Raw genomic sequence first — 17,195 nt, forward strand, 5'->3', positions numbered from 1 at the left:
AAAAGGTTACTAAGACCGGAGATCAACGAGATGAAAAGCGCTCTAGACTCCCCACTGGACGATTCACCAATTTCATCCCATTGACCGCCCCGATCAATCAAGTCTTGATGCAAATCAAAGATGAAGGAGCACTGACGTTCCCTGGTAAATTAAAGGGAGATCCCAACAAAAGGCCAAAGGACAAGTATTGTCGCTTTTACCGAGACCACGGGCACGACACAGCCAACTGCTACGACCTGAAACAGCAAATTGAGGCCCTTATCAGACAAGGGAAGCTACAGAGGTTCGTCAGCAGGGAAAGAACCGATCTGCCGCTTCGCAGGAACAAGCCTCACGACGAGAGAACGAGCGCCCTAGACCACCTATAGGTGACATAAGAATGATCGTAGGGGGCACAACCGCAGCCGGATCTTCCAAAAAGCCCGCAAAACCTACCTCAGGATGGTCCATAGCGTCCAACTTACAAGATCTATACCCAAGATGTCGCAAATAAATAACCCCGTTATCGGATTTTCAGAGGATGACGCTCGGAGACTTCACCATCCTTATGACGACGCACTTGTGGTCAGCCTGCAAATAGGGGATTATAACATGCATCGGGTCCTCGTCGACAATGGTAGCTCAGCAGACATCCTGTACTATCCAGCATTCCAGCAAATGAGAATTGACAGGGAACGGTTAACCCCAACGAATGCTCCACTCGTGGGATTTGGGGGAACGAAGGTGTTCCCCTTGGGCGCAATAACAGTAGCTGTGACAACAGGAGACTATCCTCAGCAGATAACTAAGGAGGTAACTTTTCTCGTGGTCGACTGCTCGTCCGCCTACAATGTCATCCTTGGGCGACCTACTCTCAATTCCTGGAAGGCGATAACTTCAACATACCACCTGATGATTAAATTCCTGACGGAGTATGGGGTGGGAGAACTGCGGGGAAATCAAATAGCGGCGCAGGAATGCTATATTGCCATGTTAGAAATGGAGGATCAACAGCAAACAATGTGTATCGGAAAGCAGCGAGCATTAGCAGAGCCAGTTGAAGAGCCAGAAGAGGTGAGGCTTGATGACAGGCGGCCTGAACGGACGACTAAAATTGGCACACTAGCTAGTTGGCTAGTGCGCCAAACGATCACGACTTTCCTCAGAGATAATCAAGACGTGTTCGCCTGGAGTCATAAAGACATGCCAGGAATCGACCCCTTAGTCATGGTCCACAAGTTAAATGTGTCGCCCTCATTCCCTCCAATCAGGCAAAAGAAACGAGTCTTTGCCCAGGAGCGAGACAAGGCCATAGCTGAGGAGGTTCGAAAATTACTAGAGGCAGGTTTCATCCGGGAAGTCTACTACCCCGACTGGTTGGCAAACGTCATTATAGTTAAAAAGGCCAACGGAAACTGGAGGATGTGCGTAGATTTCACGGACCTCAACAAAGCTTGCCCTAAAGATAGCTACCCGCTCCCATGGATATACCTTGGTGGATTCAACTGCAAGACACCAACTCCTAAGCTTTATGGAAGTTTTCTCCGGCTACAACCAGATCAAGATGGACAAATCTGATCAAGAGAAGACCTCCTTCGTCACAAGCCAGGGATTATTCTGCTACAAGGTGATGCCTTTCGAACTCAAAAATGCTGGGGCAACATTCCAAAGGCTAATGAACAAGATGTTTGCACATCAGATCGGTAGGAACGTACAGGTTTATGTTGACGACATGTTGGTAAAAAGCCTGCATGAAGTTGACCACCTAGACGACCTCAGGAAGACCTTCGATACGCTCCGATCATTCAACATGAAGCTGAATCAAAACAAGTGCGTATTCGGAGTGACAGCTGGGAAGTTCTTAGGTTTCATGGTGTCCCAAAGAGGAATAGAGGTCAATCCAGAGAAGGTGCGAGCCATAATGGAGTTGGAACCACCAAGGACGGTTAAGGAGGTCCAAAGTTTAAACGGAAGGATCGCAGCCCTAAACAGGTTCGTCTCGAGGGCGACAGACAGGTGTTTACCATTCTTCCGCACTCTAAGGAAATCATTTGAGTGGACAGATGAATGCCAGACGGCATTCAATGACTTGAAGGCATATCTCTCATCTCCACCGTTGCTTAGTCCATCTATGTCGGGCGAAGAACTCTACTTATATTTAGCCGTTTCACAAGCTGCAGTAAGCGCAGCTTTGGTGAGAGAGGAGGATGGATCCCAGAAACCAGTCTACTTTACCAGCCGAGCACTCCAAGGAGCAGAAGAGAGGTACCCTCAGATGGAGAAGTTGGCTTTCCCGTTGGTAATCGTCGCGCGAATACTTAAGCCATACTTCCAAGCGCATACAATCGTTGTCTTAACGGACAAGCCATTGAGAAGAGCAATGAACAACCCAGAAGCAGTAGGAAGAATGGCTTTGTGGGCAGTAGAGCTAAGCGAGTTTGACATCTAATACCGCCTGCGGACGGCCATAAAAGGGCAGGTAGTAGCTGACTTCATCGCCGAGTTCACTCTCGGGGAAGGCCAGGTGGAGGAAGAGAAAGAACAATGGAATATCTATACAGACGGATCTTCAAATAGACGAGTCGGAGGAGCCGGTGTAGTGATCCAAACTCCACAGGGGGACAAGATCCAATGTATGATCCGACTGGATTTCCCCGCAACCAACAACGAGGCAGAGTATGTAGCCTTGGTGGCAGGGCTAGACCTTGCAAAGGCCGCGGGAGCAGAAAACATAGTCGTACACTGCGATTCACAGGTGGTAATGAGTCAGATCAATGGCGACTACAAGTGCAAAAACGATAAGATGAAGAGATATTTAGAAGAAGTAAAATACCGAATCATCGACCTCAAAGTCGCATTCATTCAGATCCCAAGGGAAGAAAACGAATGCCCCGACCATCTAGTAAAAGCTGCGTCAGCCGAGTTTATGCTGGTTCCCGAACAGGTATTATCATTCGTTCAAACCTCCTCACTCATCGATGACGGAACAAATATGCAAGTGGTAAACTCTGAATGCAACTGAACTACGCCATTGACATCCTACCTAAAAACTGGGGTGTTACCGAACGAGAAGGGCGCTGCAAGAAAGTTGAAGGTTCAGGCATTATGGTTCGTGCTGATAAAGGACGTCTTATATAAAAGAGGTTTCTCTCGACCGTACCTGAGGTGTTTAGGCCAAGAGGAAGTAGATTACGTGATGAGAGAAGTACACGAGGGTATCTACAAACCACTCGGGTGCACGATCACTAGTACACAAATTGATCCAAGCAAGATACTACTGGCCTACAATGATGAAGGATGCGCAAGCCTATGTCCAGTCCTGCGACAAATGCCAAAGGTTCAGCAATTTTATCAGGCAGCCGTCAGAAGAACTGACACCTATGACGGCACCCTGGCTGTTCGCACAATGGGGACTTGATATCATGGGCCAATTCCCAACGGCAATCCGACAGCTAAAATTCCTGGTAGTTGGCATAGACTACTTCACTAAGTGGGTAGAGGTGGAAGCCTTAGCCGCCATCACGAAGAAGAACATCCGAAGTTTTGTCTAGAGGAATATCATATGCAGGTACAGGATACCTAGAGTACTGATCTCTTACAACGGTAAGCAATTCGACAACAACGCGTTCAAACACTTCTGCTCAAAGCTAGGGATCAAGAATCACTATTCGTCACCCGCACACCCACAGGCAAACGGGCAAGTCGAAGTCACGAACCGATCCTTACTCAAGATAATCAAGACCCGGCTCGAGAGGGCAAAGGGTATCTGGCAGGACGAACTACCAAGCGTCCTATGGGCATACCGGACCACGGCAAGAACACCCACTAGAGAAACACCATTTCGACTTGCATATAGAACCGAAATTGTCATTCCCGCGAAAGTGGGGCTCACGAGCTACCGGGTGGAGAACTACGATGAAGATAAGAACAAAGAGGCCATACGCCTCCAGCTCGAACTAGTGGACGAAGTCAGAGCGGCAGCAGAGCAAAGGTTGGCGCATTATCAAAATCTCATGGCAAAACACTACAACACCAAAGTGAGGCATAGGGACTTCTAGGTCGGTGATCTTGTACTACGGAAAACAATGGGTGCTGCTAGAGATCCTTCACAAGGAAAACTCGGCCCCAACTAGGAAGGACCCTACAAGATCGCATCATGGCAAAGGAAGGGGACCTACCACCTCGAGACAATGGACGGACAAAAGCTGCAGCACCCTTGGAACACGGAGCATCTACGGAAATACTACCAGTAGAGAGAATATGAACAAATCCCCATTTTCCCAGTTTATTTAATCTTTAGTTACAATTTACTAGTTTTTCTTTAACTATTCTTGCTACAATCTTTTTGTACCTTTTTAAGCCCAAGGGGGCAGGCACTTTTTTCTACAAACGCATTTTTCTTTAAAGAAGAATATTCAGATACAGCTTTGATTTTCCACGTGGATTTTTTATGAATGGATAGGCTACACAAAGTCCACAAAGTGGACGAATTACCCAAAGGGTGAAAATAATTTACAAAGTCCACAAAGTGGACGGATCACCCAAAGGGTGAAAATAGTTTACAAAGTCCACAAAGTGGATGGATCTCCCAAAGGGTGAAAATAATTTAGTCCACAAAGTGGATGGATCACCCAAAGGGTGAAAATAATTTACAGTCCACAAAGTGGATGGATCACCCAAAGGGTAAAAATAATTTAAAGTCCACAAAGTGGACGGATCACCCAAAGGGTGAAAATAATTTACAGTCCAGAAAGTGGACGGATCACCAAAAGGTGAAAATAATTTGCAAAGTCCACAAAGTGGACAGATCTCCCAAAGGGTGAAAATAATTTACAGTCCACAAAGTGGACGGATCACCCAAAGGGTAAAAATAATTTAAAGTCCACAAATTGGACGGATCACCCAAAGGGTGAAAATAATTTACAGTCCACAAAGTGGACGGATCACCAAAAGGTGAATAATTTGCAAAGTCCACAAAGTGGACAGATCTCCCAAAGGGTGAAAATAATTTACAGTCCACAAAGTGGACGGATCACCCAAAGGGTGAAAATAATTTACAGTCCACAAAGTGGACGGATCACGCATAGGCTGGAAATATTCGTATTCCGCAAAATAGACGGATAAAAGAGAGTCCATAAATACACGGGTAAATAGACGGATACCAGATCGTCAATGCCGTTATACAAAAATTACAAGGAAGGATATTTACTCAAATTTCTCCTTTCTAAAGAGGACGGATATTTATGCATCATTCAAAAAAAATAAATAAATATTGATATATAGCAAGCATAAAATTTTAAGATAATGCAATAATGACGGATAAAACCCTCAGATGGTAATTGTTTAATACACAAAATGAAGGACGGATCATTCTCAAATTCAAAAAATAATAATAAAATAATAATCTACATTTTTGGGTCGGCATCTTGGACATTTTTCGCTGGAACTGATTCTCCGTCACCCTGAACTGCATCCTCACCAAAAAGGTCGTCTGTGTTCTCTGAAGCAACGGGCAAAGCAAACGTCTGATCTTGGTCATTGACAGTTATCATCGACACATCCAGATTAGGGTAGGCTCTTTGAACTTGACGGAGCGCGTCATCAAAACCTTGAAGGAATGAGCCCCCCAACTCGCCTAATAAGGCGTCGGAATCACGGTATTCCCGGACCGCTACCTCCTTAGCCTGACAGAGCGTTTCCTTCAAGTCTTGGATTTCCTTTTCTTTAATCTCCAGGGCCTTCCCCACCTCATCCGTCTTCTGCTCAAGTTCTTTCCTTGCCTGCTCTGAAAGGTTAAACTTCTTCTCCATAGTGGACTTCCACTTGTGAAGTTGACCAAGCTCATCCTCCGTCTGCTCTGCCTTTGCTCGTACAAATTCTAGAGCCGCTTCTCGGTTAAGACACCGATCCATTAAGCCCTTCATCATGACCAAGGACTGGAACAAACAAGTTACAAAGTGTTAGACAAAAAACTAAGTAGACGGACTTAGGGCGACGGAGAAAGATTACCTGAGCAACAGCAAAGAGACCCGTCTCCCCTATTGCCTCCGTCGAGTGATTGCCCAGATCCTCGTAGTCCTCCGACGAGATAATAGATGAAAGCTTCTCCAAGGCAAATTTGGAGTCGTCACGGAGGAGAGGAGGAGGTTTCTCTTGGTTTGTGGACGGAGCCTTCATTAGGCCCTTGCCGGACCCGTGCTTTACTGGGGTGACGGTCTTCACACCCTCAGCCATCAACCCTACAACGGGTTCCAGAGAGACCTTTGGCTGCTTATGAGGACAGTCAGATTTGGACAACGGTTTCTTCTTTATCAACGGAGCTATCCCTTTAGGAACCACCTCGCCGGACACATTTTTCTTGACGGCCTGTGATTTTATCAGCGCCCTCCTCTTAGCATCGTCCATCTCTGTAAAACAAGACGAATGAAGTTATTTACATATAGTTGGAGCCATTTATAGTGAAAGTTAACGGACTTACGTCTGTGAATTCTTTCGTCGTATCTGACGGCTTCAGGGGTTGGTTCAGGACCATCACAATACCAATGGATGGTGTTCGGATTTACCAATTTTGCCCAAGTCCTTTCTTCCGGCTTGGTCTTTTGAAAAATCCTCTCTAGAAAGCTAAATTCCTCAACACTAACTTGTGGGCGCCATCTACCTGCAGAGAAAATGAACGGTTAGAAGAAGAATTATAACTAACGGTTATGAAAAGAATTACAAATTAGGACGGGTGCATACGAGATGAATGTAACACTCTCCAAGTTGTGTCGACGGGCATATACTCCGTCTCCCCTGGACGGCTCATCCATTTGTCACCCTCTAGGAAGAAGTAACGACTCTTCCAGTCTCTATTTGAGTCAGGAGTTTCAAAGATGACCTTCAACAAGGGGCTCCTACTGGCAAAACTAAACATTCCTCTTAACCTGTCTATTTCGTCTGGACGGTAGCAATGAAGGAATTCACGCACCGTCAACCTCCTAGCGCCGTCTGTCATAGCACCATAGAGAATCTCCATTGCTATGAAGACCCTCAAGGCGTTTGGAGATATCTGGGTGATGGACAGACCCAAATAATTTAAAAGTTCTCTATGTAGGGTACTTAGCGGAAACCGAAGTCCTGCCTTTAGCATCTGCTCGTACACTTCGACACCTTCTACCCCGTCGTAGTAACATTTCTCCGATACATAGGGTAGACGGATTGGAATGTAGTTCGGAATTTGGAAGTTAGCCCTAAATGTGCTGAAGTGTTTCTCTTTAATGACGGAAGTGAATTTATGCACCGTCTACTCTGGTAGCATGATGAACTCTCTAAGTCCATCAGCACCGACGACGGATCCCAATGCTTAATCCTCGCCGTCATCAGAAGCATCTTCTGGCTCAACCATCTCTGTATCCTCATTTGTTGAGGACGAGGAAGAGGCTGACAGACTCCTCTCTTCGTCGGGACTGTTTGGGTCTCTATGACCGGACGGGTATACTTCCTCGTATTCCGTCCAGTCACGAACCACTGACTAATTACTTGACGCACTAAACATTGCCTACAATTGACGATAAAACCTAAGACTGACGGATCTAAGAGTATTGATGGGTGTGTAGGTCTAGCTAAATATAATTACAAATACAAGACTTGTAAATGAGAATAGCAATACTCACCGTTCTCTGAAGTAACTGAAGGTCGACGGTTGTGTAGTCGACGAGTATGGACGTACGACGGAGTGCTCTGACAAGGTTGACGGTTGTGCTCTGACAATGTGTTTTGGCTGTAAAGTGTAGAAATGAGGATGGAGAAGTGTTATATATATACCTGAAGTACACGGAAGACGAAGCGACGCTTCAATCTGATAGAAAATCCAATCGAAAAGCGACACGTGGCATGCTCATAAATACTTGACAACCTGTCATCAAATAGTCGCAATTCGTGTCCTCCTGGAAAACCTTCAACTTCAGGGATCTTAAGCCGCCATCCTAAATATTCTTGGACCGTCAACCCCAAATAATATCAAACCGTCACCCTAAGGGTCTGTCCATCTAAGTCATGACGGACCCATAGGGTGAAAGGGGCAACTGAAGGGGCTAAAATTAGCATGATGAACCTTCACCACATTGGGCTTGACGGATCCAAGCCCATAGGCCGGCAACAGGTGAGCCCAGGGCCTAGAGTGATTCCAGATACTTGTTACGCACGTAGAGTCTCAAAGTAAATCAGAAACCTAGTGCAAAGAGCATTCCGGAAGATACGCGCGTTAATGGAAAATCCACTCTACAAGGAAATGTCTTGTCCATCACGTTTGGGATTACTCAAGAGGATTCCTATAAGGAAAAGACTTCTACGTCAAGGAGGAGAGGCCAACCTACTACTACTATAAAAGCCCCAATACCCTCACAAATCAAGGTACGCATAATTTCCCCTTCTCTAGCACTCTAGAGTTGAGAATAATTCTAACTTAACCTTCGGAGGGTATTTGGCCGACACCACACCGGTGCCCTCTGCGAGATCACTTCTTTCTTCTTGCAGGTTGTTAGTTTAAGCGAGCGTGGATCGTGTAGCTCACTGGTGATTTTACGGCATCATCATTATGAAACGATTGTCAAATGATTAATCGATCTAATCGATGAGCATTAAGATGATTTTGTTCTAAGTACTGATCCATGATCTCCTAGTTGGGTTCACCATTTAGATAGTATTATTTATAGGAGTTGACGTCCTTTTGGATTAGAAGCCAATATATTTTTAATCTTATGTTTTACTAGTTATAGTAAACATCCATGTTTTCACTATATTGTTATTAAGATGATCTTGAATTTTTCATTTGATTTATCAAATTCCCTCTATAATTTGAGGATCAAATTTTTATGTGTATGTATTAAAAATTTATTTTTAAAGTGTAATAATATGAGACAATAAATAATTTAATTTTTTTTTTGTTACGCAAAAACACAACTAAGAAAATTTAAATATATTGAATAGTTAATAATTGGGTTTTGATAATATCTTATGAAATTATTATATAACATATACCGTGTGTGTGATGAGAATGCTTGATTCTATGGTACCCGACATCTTTTTCAATTCGAAACTAATATTTTTTTAGTTTTATGTTTTACTATTTTTAGTGCAAATCCGAATTTTTATATTGTGATCATAATCTTGAATTTTTTATTTTGATTTATTAAGATTGTTTTATATTTTAATGATCAAAATTTTAAATCATATATCACAAGCTTACATGTATATAAATTTTTAATTAAATAACAAAATTGTTTTAAAGTTAAATAATACGAGATGATAAATAAATTAATTTGGTATTTTACTTACAAACACTACCAATAAAATATATATACACTTAAATATATTGAATATTTTATGAAATTATAAAAACAAAAATCAAATCATTATATCTTTGGTTGTTAGTTGCTTGGAAGTAGTTGGTTTTAATTTGCCATAGAAATACTGTAAATCAATTAAATTTCAATGAATATACAATTAGATTTTTGGCATTTCATTCTATATATTTTTCATAGATCATTTCCTATTTATTGTATGATCAGTTGATTCACTAACTTCTATTCTTTAAAATAAAAAATAATAATAACTAGTCGCTAACCCGTGCAATGCACGGGAAAACTATTGTGTAAGTAGATGTTAACAACTATTTGTCTCTTCCACTTTGATTGTACATAGTCGCTAACCCGTGCAATGCATGGAATAATTTGAGAAAAATAATATATATTTTCTTTGCTTAAAAACTCACTTTAAAATGAATGGGCTGGCTTTCTACTCATAATATGACTCAACATACTCAAAAATTGGAATCACGTTTGATTAAAGGAAAATTGAACAATATCAACTATTGCAAAAATGGTAAAAGAACAAAAATATATAACAAATGAAAGTTTTCCATTATTTTTCTTCTTTCTTTTACTTATTAGGAAAAAAAATAGCAATAAAAAAGCATATCAATCAATTTATTGAATTTGATTTGAATACAGTTTAGAATATATATAAAAAAAAAAAAAAAAAGGACTCTCTCCTATAATTGAAACACTTCAATTTGGACTCTTTAAATATGCTCTGCACTGAAATCCTGGTATTGTAGATAATAATACACCGTTTCCCCTTGGATCATGACAATAGAAAGAACCTGCAACATCTAACATTCAGTGAGGTAAAAGAGATGACAATCCAACTACAAAGAAAGACAACTCAAAACAAAATGGTATATAATTGATATTAAGATATGGTTGTTACTTAATGTCACCGATCACAAAAATATAAAGAGATGTATATAGGTTGCTAATCCAAGTATACTTTGTTATCCATTAGAAACTGTTTGTTGAAATAGACACATCCATCATCAAAAGTTTAGGTAACATATTAATAACATAAAACTACCCGTCAAGCATTAGTTTTAAAACCAACACATGGTATGTAATAAACTAATTTTTTTTTTTAAAAATGGTCTTCAAAGTGGGATAAGCAAATAAAAGCAGCATTAAATAGAGACACAACTACTAAGATGGCTTTCACATCAATATCTAAAAATTCCTAAGGAAATAATATTCTCACTAACTACACACATGACATATCATGTAATTTACACACTTAGCTTTGAACTCATCATTGATACAATTCTCCTAGATAAAACTTTAAAAGATATCTGAATTTATACATGAATCATAAATATGATTGGAGAGAACAAAGCAAACCATTTTTAGTGTTGAATGGGTGAGCATTGAACCGCAGTCCATAGTGGTTCCCCTGCAATGCTTGTGCAGAAACAGCCTAAACAATAGAGGATATGACGAAAACAAATTAGACTATGAAACATGGAACCACTAATTAGATTGAAAAAGAATACATAAATCCCAATTAAGTCCTCAGGATAATAATATCAATTTCCCGGTGAAAAAATAATATATAAATATGTGTGTGTGTGTGTGTGTGTGTGTGTGTGTGTGTGTGTGTGAGAGAGAGAGAGATGAAAGAATTGACAGTAATAGTGGAGACAGCAAGAACACTCTGCTCACACCAAGCATGATACTTAAGCAGAAAACAGAAACCAAAAAAAATTAAAAAACTCCCATTTGAAAAACCAAATATCAAATAAATAATCACGACTTCAATTAAATCAAAGGGAGCCTAGCAGTTACCTAAAAGCTTCAATCAAGAGTTCAAAACATAGTTCCATAGAATTTGGGAGTAACAGTGGCAACTATCAGTATATATACTGCCCTACATAGTTCCTTACTTCTTTTTTTATATATAGGTTATAAAAATTCATTGAAACAAAAAGGAAAATGGTTTTACCTTATGGAAGAATAAATCCAAAAATACAAATTCAAAATGTTAACTCCTAAAATCTAACTTATGATATCTGTGAATCCATGAAAACTCAAAGGAGAATTTGAGGTCACAACTTGTACCCACTCAATAAGAGTCTTTCAAAACAGAAGATTTTCTAAAACAAAACCCAATAACTATATAGCATCAAATCAACCGTGCCTAAAATTATTATTAAACCCCATAACTATCTGCAACACACTGCCCATACATATCACTGAAAATTCTGAAACCACAATCTACATCAATCATAGGCCGACTCTTAGGCCTTTCAAAAACACAGAAAAAAACCATTAATTCTTACAAAACCTGTAGAATTTGAAATCCCTAAATCGATAGAAAACCTAATTGAAGACATATAATTAAAACATAACTTTGAGGCTTTGCTCCTTTTAAACCAATTTCAATCTGAATTTTAACCCATATCAATCAAATAAAATTGAAACTTGAAAAAGATTAGATTGGAATTCTTCATACCTGAAAAATCGTCCAACATCAGAAATGGAAAAGGATCCAAATTTTTCAAGTCAGTCCTGAAAATCAAATAACTTTGAGGCTCTGTTCCATTTAAACCAATTTCAATCTGAATTTTAACCCATATCAATCAAATAAAATTGAAACTTGAAAAAGATCAGAATTAGAATTCTTCATACCTGAAAATTGTCCAACATCAAAAACGGAAAAGGATCCAAATTCTTCAAGTCAATCTTGAAAATTAAATGCCCAGAAAGGGGGTCAAAAAATAATCAATGCCCAGATGATAAAAACTCAAGAACAAAATAACCATGAATCAAAATTGACATTAGCCAGAGGAGTTGTGGCTGAGAAAAGAATGAGGGAGCTGCATTGAATAAGAGAGTTAAAGAAGAAGAAGGAGATGGAGTGAGTTTGATCGAGGGTTTTGTTAGGGCTGAGTTTGCGTTTGAGAGATAGTGTTGAGAGAGTAGGAAGAAAAAATTTACTTGGTATGGGTAGGGTTTTATATATATATAGATAATAAAACGTTAAAAAGAATTTAAAAAAAAAAAAAGTGACGTGAAGGCTAATGGGAGAGTTGTATTATTGTATACTGTTGGGAGAGTTAAATTGACAAATTCTAACATAACAAAACGTTAAAAAGAATTAAAAAAAAAAAAAAAAAAAAAAAAAAAATGGGTGACGTGGAAAATTGTGGAGCTAGGAAAGGCTTCGGTTTTATATATATAATATATATATATAGATAATTGTGGGTAAAAAAAAAAAAAAATTGTGGGTACGCTTGGAATTTCAGTCAAGAGTCACAGTTTATAGAGGAAATTGTCGAGAACATTCAGAAAATACTAATTGAGGAATCAGCTACCGCCTCATCCCGTCCTCAGATTGATGAAAAGTGCCCTTCAGGCCTTCACCAATCATCCTGCAAAGTGACGCCTCATCTGGTGGATTATTATTGCCAAAGTGGATTCCCTTTTTTTATTGCTAGCACTAATATTATTGGTGATGCTAAAAAGTTATTACTATTTTTAGCACCAATAAATACCAAAATGTAACTATAATGGGAAGTCAAATCCATATTTTTTGGCTCCACGGCTATATTGTATAGCTACTTTTTTTTTTTTATTTATTAATATTGGAGAATGCTGTACAACTACTTTTGACTATACATGATAATTCATAGGTAAAAAAATATACTCTTTCCATCCCACTTTTTTTGTCCTCTATTCTATTTTGAGAAGTCCTAAAATATTGTCCTATTTTTAAAAATAAAAGTCATTAATTTACTAATGTCCCTATTATACTTCTATTAATTTACTAATTCAATTTTTTGATAAATTTTTTTAAGAGTAGTTTTGAAAACTTATACATTTTTAAAAAATAGACAAGACAATAAATAATGCTCCCTTAAAAGTTTGACTTTTCTAACCTAAAAAAAAGGGTACGGATGGAGTATATTATTAAATGTTGTGTTTACACTGCTTTTTAATTAAAAAAACTCTCTTTTTCGCTTTACTGTCTTTTTCTCCATTTCATCTCTCTGCTTCATTTGTCCTGTACATTTCTCTTCTCTGCGTTCGCACTGCTTTAATAATATAAAATCCCTTTTGTATTATTTTGATCAAATAGTTAAAAATATAAATTCATTGATAATAGGTGTATTATAAAGTGAGAATGTAAAATAGATAAAATAACTTTTTGTAGAGTTATATTGCTAAATTAATGGCTCTGGATGCTTAAAGAGGAAATTGTTGACAAAATATCTTTGATTAAATGATGTTGCCAAAAAGTCTTATAAGTCCCTTTCCAACTTTGAATAATAATAATAATAAATAAATAAATAAATAATCTCTTTTAAGAGATGTATGTTTTTTCCCTCTCATACGGAAGTGGACCCAACACATGTGAGATCTACCTTCATGTGAAAGGGAAGAAATATACATCCGATAGAGGATATATCACCTCATAGTATATCATCTCTAACACCATGGAGTCTTGAAAGGGATTTTGTTTTTGCTTTTGCTTTTTTTTTTTTTTATTGCCATTATTATTTGTTTCTATGCTGGGGTCCAAAGCAACAAGAAGTCAACAAGTATCTATTCTCTCTTTTATTAAAGCATCCACATTAGCGGATGCAAAGTCTTGCAAAATAGAAAAAACACTTCATTTTACACATTTCGACCAAAACAACACTCACATCAGTGGGTGTAAAATTGTGTATAAATGCACAAGTGTTACAGTAACTGTGCAAATATGCACAATTATTGTAGCTCTTGTATTTAATATTTTACATTTTTTTTCTCTCTCCTTCACCTTACTCTCTCATTTTCAGCTTCTCACTCTCACCTCTTGCTATGTTGGAAGATAATGTGAAGAAGCTCAAGAGTCCGAAAACTTCACTTGGGCTGACACTAAGTAAGACTCAAATTGATTGTGCGCTTGATTTTCTTACTGATTGGGTGTTTGAGTCATGTGGGTCTGTCTCTTTTTCGAGCTTGGAGCACCTGAAGTTCTAAGCTTTCTTGAATCAAGTTGGGTTGCTAGGGATTTCTCGGAGAGAGTTCACAGGTGGTAAATTGGATACTAAGTTTGAGGAAGCTAAGGTTGAGTCTAAAGCGAGGATTAGAGAAGCTATGTTCTTTTAGATTGCCACTGATGGGTGGAAATTCAAGAATTATGGGGTTTTGGGGGAAGAGAGTTTGGTGAATTTGACTGTGAATCTTCCAAATGGGACTAGTTTGTATAGGAGGGCATTGATTAGTGGGTTTTGAGGTTTTGATCCTTTTTAATTTTTTGTTTGATCAGTTTTGGATTTTCTGTTTGATCATGGGTTTTGGGGTGATGGTGGTTAGGTGGGTGTGGATTGATCGTTGATGGTAGGTGAAGATGAATATTTTATTTGAATAAATGTATATAATAGACAAACTAATGTAGGTATTTTGTAAAAATAGGAGTGTAAAATAGAAAAAGTAGGTTTTTTCGGTGCAAATTTACAAAATTTTTGCATCCACTGATGCAGATGCTCTTAGCTCAAGAAAGACAGGTACGTGGAAAATACGAGAGAGCAAGGAAATCACAAATTGGATCATTCTCAGCCTAACATTTGTTAAAAGAATATGTACTTTTTTTTAAAGTACGATTGCATAATTGATGTTTGCTTGAGATTGCTAAAATGACTAAATAGTCATTTTAGCAACCCAAACACCAAAAACACACCCCACAACAAAGTTGTTAAACCTATAATATTTTGACTCATTGCTACAGTGGGCTGCTAAAGATAACAGCCCACTGTAGCTGAAAGTTATTTGCTAGAAATATTATTTTATTCACTCACACGCTCAGACACTTTCCCACACACGTGAATTGATGGGTCATGATTTCCCGATTTGGGTGTTTTTTTTTTTTTTTTTTTTGCTTTGGCTGGTGGTTGCGGGTTGAGAAGTGGGAGAGGAAGGTTGTTGGTTTGTGGTTGGTTTTTTTTTTTTTTTATGTGGTTTGTGGTTGTGGCTAGTAGGGGCAACGGTGGAGGTGTTGTTGCCATTGGTTTTTGTAGTTGTTGTTTTTTATTATTTAATGAATTGTTTATATTATTTTAAATGAATTGCTAAAAAATAAATGTTTTAATATTGGATGCACTGTAAAGTACGTTAATAAAATAGATAAAGTAACTTTTTAAGTTTTTAAAAACTATATTTTTTTTTAGCTTTGTCAATCCTCTTAGAGGAATTGCCCTATTATTTTATTACTGCTATCCAAAATTAGCTCTTGGGAATTGGGATCCACCCAACCTATCCCTTCTTTATTACTGTAAATTAGTGTCACTATTGAACTTTATGGTTATCATATCACGTATCTCATTGCATACTAATATATGTGAAAGATGTGGAAGTTTCTGTCTTTCATCACTATACTAGTTCATTAAAGAAAGAAAGAAAGGAAAAAAAAAAAATATATATATATATATATATATATATGCAAAATGAGTGGGGGGTTAGCAAAAATGAGTGGATGATTAAAAATGCCAAATTACGCAAAGGATTAGTAATAGAGACGGTGTCATTTTCCCCCAAGGATATTTACACATAATATAAAAAGATAGCAGTAGTAATTAGGCCATATTCTGTGTTCATAATAGTAAGCCTTATAATCAAACGATATTCTTTTCTCATTTCAATAAAAATATGTGAAATCTAGGATTCAACTTGTTGTAGGTGAAATTTGTTTTCATACATGAGATGGATGGTAAATTAGCAAGCCTGGAAAATCCAATTTTTAAGAAATTGAGTTGTTTGATGGAACACAATTGAATCCTATTGGCTATTGCTAGCAATTTATCCTAAATTTCTAACTGGTGAAACTACTGATGTTATACAAGGGTCATAGATTACAAGGTTGCCTCTTATCCTGTAATCTCTAAATCTAAAATGGACCTCCAAAAACTTGGGGGAGGACCTAAAACTTAAAAATGCTTGACTTAGGCTAGGTCTTTTCTTTTTCCTTTTTTAAAAAACTCAAACTAGTTGAGCTAACTCGTGGAGTACTTCGGACGGATTTTTGGCACAAATATTTGGTTATTAATTTTCCAATCCAAATAAAATGATAATGATGATAGTGATGTAGTCGCTAACTCGTGGAGTACTTTGGACGGATTTTTGGCACAAATGTTTGGTTGTTAATTTTCCAATCCAAATAAAATGATAATGATGATAGTGATGTAGTCGCTCACTGCGAAGGTAAATTTGAACAAATTACAAGATCTTTCGATTACTGTGTAAAAATAAAATTATATCTTAATGTGGCGTTTGGTATGGGGGAATCCACATTATTTTTGGCATCCAGATTCCTAAGAATGTGATTCCTTGCAATCTGGATGCTTAAAAATGTTGTTATTTCTATGTTTGGTTTCATTAAGAATCTCTTAAGATTTTTAGGAATGTGAGATGATAATGTTTGGTTTATTCCCAGGAATCTTAAATTAATTATTTATTTTTCTCATTCTATCGTTAGATTTGAATGTAAACTACCAAGTCCTTTAAAAGAAAAAAAAAAATCTTCCTCTAAATAAATAATGAAAAACAAAATATAAATTATTAATAATTTGTCAAGCAACACACACACAACAGCAAAAGTGAATACCTAGTAATAATGGAGGGTCATTTTCAAACTTTTTTTAAGGATAAAGACAAGAAAAAAGATATTGATGATTTGTTTTATAATTTATCTTAATTGCTTAAATGATAAGGAAAATGGGTTAAAATTGTCAATTTATAAAAAATATAATTTTCTTTAAACTTGAGAATCTGGATACTCACCTCTTTTAAAGGGAATCTTCATTCCTACTGAGAGGGGTTTAAAGGGAGAATCCAGATTTCCCTGGCATCTGATTCTTTGGCGTGATTTAC

The 17,195-nt window shown here is 38.0% G+C and overlaps 1 protein-coding gene across 1 annotated transcript; it reads left to right on the plus strand.

Annotated features, from left to right (window-relative positions):
• The first annotated feature begins 480 nt into the window (after nt 1–480).
• Nucleotides 481–1,557, plus strand: LOC115970407. Its single transcript, XM_031090045.1, has one exon. It carries the CDS (start codon nt 481–483, stop codon nt 1,555–1,557), a length of 1,077 nt encoding a protein of 358 aa, XP_030945905.1.
• Nucleotides 1,558–17,195: the final 15,638 nt, after the last annotated feature.

Source organism: Quercus lobata, chromosome 12, assembly GCF_001633185.2.
Source record: "Quercus lobata isolate SW786 chromosome 12, ValleyOak3.0 Primary Assembly, whole genome shotgun sequence".
Lineage (NCBI taxonomy): Eukaryota > Viridiplantae > Streptophyta > Magnoliopsida > Fagales > Fagaceae > Quercus > Quercus lobata.